At 33.2% G+C, this 9,561-nt stretch overlaps 1 protein-coding gene across 1 annotated transcript; it reads right to left on the bottom strand.

Moving 5' to 3' along the window:
• Positions 1-5,386: 5,386 nt before the first annotated feature.
• Positions 5,387-8,929, bottom strand: LOC105346997 (mitochondrial ubiquitin ligase activator of NFKB 1). The gene is made up of 3 exons (XM_011455844.4): positions 8,729-8,929; positions 8,158-8,360; positions 5,387-6,319 (listed from the first exon to the last, which is right to left on the bottom strand). The coding sequence occupies exons 1-3, from the start codon at positions 8,846-8,848 to the stop codon at positions 5,542-5,544; spliced, it is 1,101 nt and encodes a 366-aa protein (XP_011454146.3). The 5' UTR covers positions 8,849-8,929; the 3' UTR covers positions 5,387-5,541.
• Between the last annotated feature and the right edge of the window lie 632 nt (positions 8,930-9,561).

The raw sequence follows: 9,561 nt of genomic DNA, 5'->3' as shown, positions 1-9,561 counted from the left end.
TCTAACCCGATTCATAATCCATAGTTCACTCTTCAGGTTGCACAACACTATTAATTTTTACTATATATTCTTACCAAAATTACGCAACTTTAGATACGGGTAGCAAGTTTAAAACAAACTTCTGGGTAAATTCCTCTTTACAACTTTTAAAACAATTGTTCCTAACCAATTTAGTAGCAAAAAACACACAGCCATCCACAAAGGCACGAGAGTTTGTTTACATCAAAGTTACACATGTGCTTGAAAATCATGTCCGAGCCCTTTCACACCCCTGCCTAAACAACTGGCATCAAAAATTCAAGTGACCTCGTATTTTTACAAAGGTGGGAAAATCAGGCATTTTACATGTTGTTTTTTATCTCATAAAAAAGTACAGTCCCTGTCGCTGGCGGAAAACTCCTTAAAACGAAGGGGAATTCGGGAATTATTTTCACTCAGCCATGTTTTGACGTGAACCTTCGAAAAAATAGTGTTGTGATACCTGCATGTACAGTCTGTCGTATAATCAAGTGGATTCCACGGCGCCTCACTAGAGGATTGGGAAATCTAACGGTTATCGTGACCCAGAATTAGAACCATTTTAACAAGAGCTTGAACTTTGGGTAGTTTTGTCATACATCAATATGACGCATAGGCGTCGGAACCGGGGGGGGGGGGCTTTTTTTTAAAGACCCTTTTTTTGCTTGTCAAGATTTTCTATAAGTCAAGCCCCCCCCCCCCCCTCCCCCCCCCCCCCCCCCACTTTCAATTTGCTTCCGACGCCACTGTGACATACATCTATTTCATTGCTGGCTACTCAGCCATGGCTCTTTGATTATTTGTCTTGCTTTTGAGCGTAGACTACGCAAGTTATGCATATTTCAGTCGAAGCCTGCGTCATTTCTAACTTGTTTTGATGCAAGAAATAGATAGCTACGTCCAACCAAAATTCCAAGGTCTTGTTAAAATGGTTCTATATAGATAGGGTACCGACTTAGAAAAAAAAAACAAATGGTTCTATATAGATAGGGTACCGACTTGAAAAAAACCACCTTACAGGTTTCACGGTATAATAGTTTTCGTGCTAAAATAAAAACTTTACGTGGCTGTGCCGAAACTTAATTTTAAAAAAGATTGATGATCAGTTGTAGTTGTTTCTCTCTTATTTCTATTTTCATTATTATATCGTTTTTTTTGGTAGTCAAGATGTTGGGGTAGATCTGCCTATTTCAAAAGCAACTGTACGTGCCTGGTAAATAATTAAGATTTATGAATACGGTACCTCCTGGCTTTTATTAATGAAGGAAATGAGTTTCTTACGTCATGTACACATGGACAATTTTGACAGAAAGGCAATACATTTGCTTTTGACCAATTCTCGTACAATAGTTAATAGCCACTGAATTAATAAAACGTAAGAGATAAATTATACAGAACTCACCGAGATGGGGCATCATCAAGACAACCAGTATCCTAATATAAAATCATACTTTTTATTTATTGAACAAATTCATACTGCATGGCAGTATACAATATCGTATTATATCATTCAAATATTGACTGGGGTTGAGAGCAACATTGATTATATTAGCCCCCGAGGGACGAAACATTAATTGCCCAACGCGAAGCGTCATATTTAAACTATCGTATTCTACTATATGATCCAATAATTACAATATCGCACAAAATGTATCACATGATTTAATACAATATTATATTATAAGATATACTATATTATATTAAACAATATGGTAATGTATCATTAAAATGGTATACTATTGTGCAGTATCATACGAATTAAAGTGGCACGGTGACTCAAAATAGATGTTTTACTTTTTGACTATGACAACGGAAATAAAAAGAGCTACTCGAGATTTCATCATACGGAAAGTTTCGTGCATCATAAGTCATCATCTGTTAATTTACAGATCATTAAAACTCATCTGGAAATTGCACATTAAAACAAACCGAGTTGTTTTGGACATTGGTTTAATGTCACGTGATTGCGATTTCTGTCTAAAAATAGTTACAATGGGATTGACACCCTGAAAAAAGAATTTGAATTAGAAGCCATTCGATGACTGTGAAAAAAAAATATTTATTTATAGAAAATGCATCTTAATAAATATATAGTTCTTGAAAACATCATGTTTCAATAAGAGGTTTCTGGCTCATGGTGTATGCCACGCTGCAGTATTTACATTCCCCTGCGCTTGCGTGGCTATGAAGCGGAAGAAAAAACTCAATATTTTTGTGTTGACCCAACGCGTATTTCTATTTTTCTCTTTTCAAATTAAATTTGTTTTACTTTTGAACACCGTAATTTTTCAAAAGTTCATCTTTTCAAATGATATATGAAATATGTGGAAATCATGTAAAAATTCAATATTTGCTGAATCATGGGTTTGAGCGTCACCATGTCTCTTTAATACCATTTTGCAAAATAATATATATATCATACGAAATGATATGATATTGTGTCATATAAGTAAGATATTGTTTAATATGACAAAACATATTTGACGAATCAAAGCTGAAAGCTCAAGTGAGCTTTTCGGATCAATTTTTGGCCGGTATTGGGGGGAGGGGGGGGGGGGTATATAGAGAATTCAAGTTTATAATATGCTTAGAAAAGGTGTAACTTTAGTGAAAGCAACCTCAGATAGTGTAGATTCAAATTGGTGAAAATCATAATCTTCAGTGGTAGGGTGGGGCCACAATGGGGCAGGGGGTCCAATTTTACAAAGGAAAATATTTTGAATAACTCATATGTTATAATATATGGTTGTATTTATATGCAAGCATTTTGGCATATTGTTGATTTTTGAAAATTGCTCAGACTTTGGCCCCTGGAGAATTCTTGGGCCTCCCAAGGGGTTCAGAGGATGGTGTAGGTGTATATACCATATATAAACAGTTGTTTAAGATCTTCTTGAGAACTGCAATGCTCAATATGAGATATGACTATAAAATCACCTTGTTACAAACAGGGCTCCATGATAAACACAAAACTTTTATTATGGCTGCTGTTGCTCAGGTGAGCGATGTGGCCCATGGGTCTCTTGTGTAAGATAAATATTGTATGATATGAAACAATTCGATATCAATTGTTAAACATGGTATGACACAATATCATTATGATATGATGCAATATATATTAACCATACAATATTGTATCATGATATGTTACAATACCATATCGATTCAAGTGATGTATTGTTTCAATTAAAAAACTAACGATAATGTACATCATTGGAATAGGAATAAGAATTATCTAGTAACTATCACATCCATCAAACAAGTTTAAGAGATTCTAAGTATCCTTTATAATGGAGAACGTCTTATTTATTACACAGGACAGAATTTCTCCCAACATTGAAACCTGCTTTTATCTACATGTACTTAAAAAACGTACACCTGCCCCAGCATCCAAAATAATCATGATCACTGAAGCTACCTCCATATAATACTTCAATAGTTAAATTAATTGTGCTAATCTGATTGGGTATGAATATAATTTACTTTATTATGTGACCAGCTCCAAGACCCCACAATTTGAGCAGTTCTAAAATCATAAACTGCCTAAGCATCTGGATAATAGAGATCACTCCTGCATCTGAAGCTAGATTCGTGATCCATTTACATAGTAAAATCACCCATGCGCTTTGAATACATAAGGACCATTATATGTATTTACCTCAATAATTTTATATATTCAGTTCCAAATATTTTTACCTTCTCCAGCATCAGTATCAAAAGAAAAGATGCATAATCAATTCAAGTTTGGTGAAGATAGTGCAGATTATTACAGATATGGCCAACAAAGGACACCTACTCTAAAAAATCAACATGCTTAAAAAAACAAGCTTGACCTCCTCCGGCACCATGGCTCAGATTTAGCATCCAAGTCAAGCAAGTCCATTAATATGCGCAGATGTACCATCCGTGCGAGGTTGGTGAAGATAAGACCATTAATATTTTAGATACTGGACCTGCTCCAAATCTTTTAATAACCAGGTTCGGACACGGAAAGCCGAGGGTATGGCATTACACCCCCTTTTCTTCCGACTTTGTCTCAGCGAGCTATTAATGATGTGCTTTGGATCCAGATCGTAGCTCCCATTTCACAAAAATGATATGTTTTAAAGTCGATGAACTAGGTTTATCGGTTATAAACTGTAGTTTACGAACAGTACGCTGAAGTTAACGACGTTAATCTATATTTTTACATCTGTAAACCGTAGTCTATGCTCCAGAAATTGAAACTATAGTAACACAAAAAACATTCATTTTCGATTTCAAAACATAGTTTATCTGGTAAATTCGTAAACTAGAGTTTACAATGTCAAATATGGTTTTACAAATGATTAACGAATGGTAAACGGTTTGTAAACCATAGTTTACAGGAGATAAATCTAGCATCTATACAGTGAAGCTATGTTATATTTAACTCATTTTTGTGAATTTGGCGTGCCATAGATATATGTGTTGAAATGTCAAAACCAAATTTCCCCTATAGAACTACATATTTTCAGTTTGTAAGCTCAAATAAAATTAATTCTTAAATTTGAACATAATGAATATCGTCTATCATTCTTTGTGATTTATGTTACGCAAACGTCATTTCTAAGCTTAAAAAATTTATTGAATTTTCAAATAGGAGAACTGATTTTATTTTTCATCCCAATTCAGCTCTTGCACTGAAAATAAGAAAATTAATCGTCACCAATGTTCAGATCAAATGAGCAATGTATGGCTTTTACGTGACTTTACTACATCACAAAGTGATTTGATTTAAAAAAAAAATATGTGCATTTACCAGCACCATCTGTACTGAGCCCTAAGTTTTCAAGTTAAGAGTCCTTTTAATGCGGCAGATCAACAAGTCCGCCCGAGTCACATAACTATCAGATGTAGAAAACTAACGGGGACTGCATAGAACGTCAATCAATCTCAAGACAACCATCAAAAACGAAGTCTGACTAGAATTACTCTGTATTAGTAGCCTTCCCCCTCGAAAAAATTAAAAAAGGATTGAGGGAAATAAGTCTACTGATACATGTAGTAACTAAGATGTGATTAGAATTCTTCATTCATAGTCCAGTATGTTTATACAGCAAGTGAAAGGGAAATAATCCCCATAACACTATACCATTTTACTTCACGTTCAATTAAAGTTATCTGCCCTTGTGAATTACCGGGTATCTATTATTTAGGGGAGATTGGGTGGGGTGTTCCTGTCCGAGTGAAATTAAATCGAATTTTTGTAACGTGATTTTCTGTTTCTATTTCAAAGGTTATGTAATCTAAATAAATACACTACGTGTGCTCTTCATCGTTGACTGTCTCTATGAATGAAGGGGGTTAAAAAGATATGTTATTTTTGTAACAAAATGAAAACTTGTAATTCTTTAAAAATAAATCTCATGATATTCTTCAAACATAGACCTATGTAAACAAATCTTACACTACATCAAAGCTGTAGCAGGGACTAAATATACGTCCCTGGCTGTAGAGATATGTTTAGATTTACATGAAATATTAGTTTAATTTCTGTATAAATCATGGTGTAAAAGTTGTGACAAATCTATCTACTCTTTCTCGACATACAGGACACTTCTTTGGTTCAGGCAGAGCAAATGCACAGTCTCCACACACACATACATGTCCACAGTTCAACAGTACAACTTCCCTCTCATTGGTCAAACAAACCACACATTTTGATTGATCCCAATTGTCTGATGTACTTGACAAAAGTGTCTCTGGGTTTGTTCGGTGTGCTATCCTAGCTCGCCTTTGTTCCTCCTGATCTCTCAATCGCTGGATCTCCTGTTTCTTTCTTTGTTCATCTTCATAATTTCTGATCTTTTTGTAATACCTATACACCAATACACAAATTAGGGTAGCTCCAGCAACCCCTAGTACCCCAACCAAAACTTTATATATAGTCGCTTTGTTCCTATGCAGCCTTACTAACTCATCTTTAGTTTTTTGAGATAGAATGTATCGAAAGTCTGAAGATGGTGGCATCATTTTTATTTCTTCTCCTTCTTTAACAAGTTTTCCAATGGCCATGAGATGTCTCCCAACAAGCAGCATTTTCTCTGTCTCCTGGTACCCCTTGTGGACTTCTCCACTGATCAACTCCATTCCTTTCTTTATGATGTCGGACGGAGTTTGAATGAAGTTTTCGTGAGTGACAGACAGTTCCTCGTCAATGTGGTGGGCAGAGTTGGGCTCAGTCACCAAGACTCTTGTGGTATGACGGCCTTCTCCATGTGGAACAAGATAGAATGGAATCATTTCCAGTGTGTCTCGTATGACATTCTTTACATCAGACCTAAAATATAATCACAGGTAACAGTAAATTCTAATCATTAATAACCAAATAATATGTGTAAATCTTGTGCTGGCAATGAATAAACAACTGACAAAAATCTACCAGTATTATATTTAATATGGTCAAATTTCTGCCCCCTATTTTTACAAATTTTAAAAATTATGATCATATCATACAGACATTGTTACTAAATATAAAGCTAAATATGAAAGTTACAGAAATCTAGAATTTTTTCAACATCGTTCTGTATTCGAGCTTCTATGATGTCATGTAAATGGGCATTACCCACTATTTTTTAAGACCTTGAAAAATTCTTCAGTTTTCTTCATAATTTACAGTAGGAAGGATAGAGTGCAATGCTACTCAAAAACCATTTTCACATATGCTATTGTTCATATTATTTTGCACATCATAGTAAAAACTGGTGTTGGAGCATGCATGCATTCAATGTGTCCTTTTCATTGGAAATACCCAATTCTTGGCTTAAATATATACTTTTTGTGAAATAAGATCATAATCAGTTTTAATGTATTTCATCTTTACCTACTCATATTAAACTGATTTAATCCATTTTAAGCAAATTTCTAAAGCTCTATTCATAACTTTGATTTTAAAGGCACAAAGACACTTTATCCCACACATATTTCTTTCTTAATATTGGCAATGAAATATGCTTGCAATTATTATCTATGGTATTTTGTTAAATATTTAATGCAGTTTAACATTTTTTAGTGTTTTTTACAATTCCTTTTGTTTTAATTTCAGTTAAATACATGTAAACTAAAACATGGCATAAGCCTTGTTTACATAACAAAAAAATGTTAGCTCTGTAGCTCAGTTCAAATTCAACAACTTAGTGAACTGACATCAATTGGTTGACCATTAGAAATACTAAAGTTAAAGCAATATGAGCTGTATTTTTTGGAATTTTATTTTGCTGGAAAAAGCTGCTAGTATGATAAGTCTGCATATAACTTAAACTTTTATGATAAATAAGGTTTGAAAAAATCATAAATTTTTGTCAGAGGAAAGATTTCTCTTCTAAGGAATATATATAGCAAATCAATTTTTGTACAAGACGACAATAATTCAATTTTGCTCCAATTAAGGCTTCTTAATGGCATTTTACACAAAAATATGGCAAAAAGATGTTTAAAAACCATAATATTTCTGTAATTTTAGTAGAAAATAACATTTTTGTAACCAAAAAATTCAACAGGAAAATTGCAGCTCATATTGCTTTAAGCATTTCAACAAATAACTAGTAGACGAATTGTCATAGACCTAAAAATTTAAAAATAATGAAAATTTTAATCTTAAACCATTGTCATGCCTCTATACTCTGTCCCAAGATATTTATGCAGCATATTTTCTTAAATTATTCAATTTTCATGAATACCTCAGAGTAAAAACTATAATTGTCACTAGAAGTAAAAATCTTAAGATTTCTCCTTTCAGACATCCTCTCTATCTTGTCAACTTTTAGCTGTTTCAGCTAAAAAATAAAAATTCTATCAGCATTTTGCATTGCAAACAGCATTAAAGTTACTCATGAATGAAACTTTGACAAGCTGTGTGAGTTATTTCCTAAGATTTTGGAATGGAAAGAGATGTCAGATTTTCAATCATAAATCTCCATAAGAATTTTTTTTTTCATTCTGCTGAATGGGTTAATTTATAGTGTCAGATGCAGATATCAATGAAGAATTCTTGGCTTTTGTTTTCTTTCATCAATTTCAATTGTAACTCTTGTTAAGAATTGTCCAAAAGTGAGAGAAATGGTAATTTTGAACTATAACAATGATTAACAACAAATGAAAAAAACAAACAATAAATACCAAATGCCTTGAACCCTTCTTGACTTGTGCTCAACCAAAGAGGTATGTTGCATAACTCCTTCTTTTTCCGAATTGAAGTTGCTCTTTAAAGTTGCCACAGCAGGATAGATCACTCCTTCAATGCATCCATAAGGGATAACACTGTAGGGGGCATCTTCAAGCTTTTTGGACAATTCCTTGTCAATTGAATACTTCTGAACATTCTGAAAAACATATTTTTTTTATTTAAAGAACTATAACTTTGATTCATAGATTTTATTTTCAGTTTTTTTAAAGTACTGTCAGAAAAATGTTTGAACATCTTCATCCTAGTCCTAATAAGTTAAATTCATTTTCATCTTGTCAATTTCATCATCGCTAAATGTCAAGAAATGGTTTTTGGTATCATGAAAAACGGACACATGATGGTTGTCAAACTTCTAGCAATAAAATCATAAATTGACATGTTAACCTTTGTTTGATCTGGTATTTGTACATAGATACAATTTATGTATTTATCAATCTAATTATTAATTGCATCATAAACACTATGTAAAATTCTGCTCATTTGTACTTTCACTTTCAAACTTACTTCGATGTTGATAGCAGAACGCAGAGCACGCTTGTAGAGTCGATGTAACCCATATGCCAAGATAAAGTCAAACCCAATGCCCACCAAACAACCAACATCCACCCCGTCTATAAATCTCATTTCCTTCTTCTAAGTGTCAGTTTGGTTGGAGTTTGAACTTGTATGCTTCCATATAGCTTTAGTTTATGTACCTCGAACCCGACTGATTTTCTGATATCACAAAATAATTTTTCATATCAAGAATTAAGGATTTTTGGATACCAAAATATCGAATTCTTGATGTCAGAAAATCATTTTAGATATGAAAATCGATTTCTTGACTAAAAAAATTATTAAATTATTTGTTTTTTTCTTCTGTCAGAAAATCGATTTTTGGATATCAGAACAGAAGGCCAACATAAAATAATAACCTATCAAATTAATGAATGCTCCCTGTGATGCAACTTAACGTAATTTGTAAGAAATTGTGTTTCGAACCTGTAGATACCTATAATATTTATAATTAAGGTCTTCCGTTTCCAACGGAAGACCTTATTGTTATTGCTTTGTTTCTTTTTCCCTTTTATTTTTTTTTTCTTATGCTTTTTTGTACAAGCGATTTCTTGAAAACGACTTGACCGATTTTCGTGAAAATTTCAGATCTTGTAGATATTGATAAAAACCTTATATATAATTTTTTATTTTAATGACGTCATTTCCGTTCGGGAGATATCGACGTTTTAGTGATTTTTAGAGGGTCATTTTGTCCTGCTATCTCCTCCTAAACGAAAAAAGATATTGAATTTAAATTTTCAGGGATTGTAGACAAAAGATTGTAGATGTGTTTAAAGGCA

The sequence above is a fragment of the Magallana gigas genome, chromosome 3 (genome assembly GCF_963853765.1).
Source record: "Magallana gigas chromosome 3, xbMagGiga1.1, whole genome shotgun sequence".
Taxonomy (NCBI): Eukaryota; Metazoa; Mollusca; class Bivalvia; order Ostreida; family Ostreidae; genus Magallana; species Magallana gigas.
This window is presented reverse-complemented; position numbering and strand designations above follow the sequence as displayed.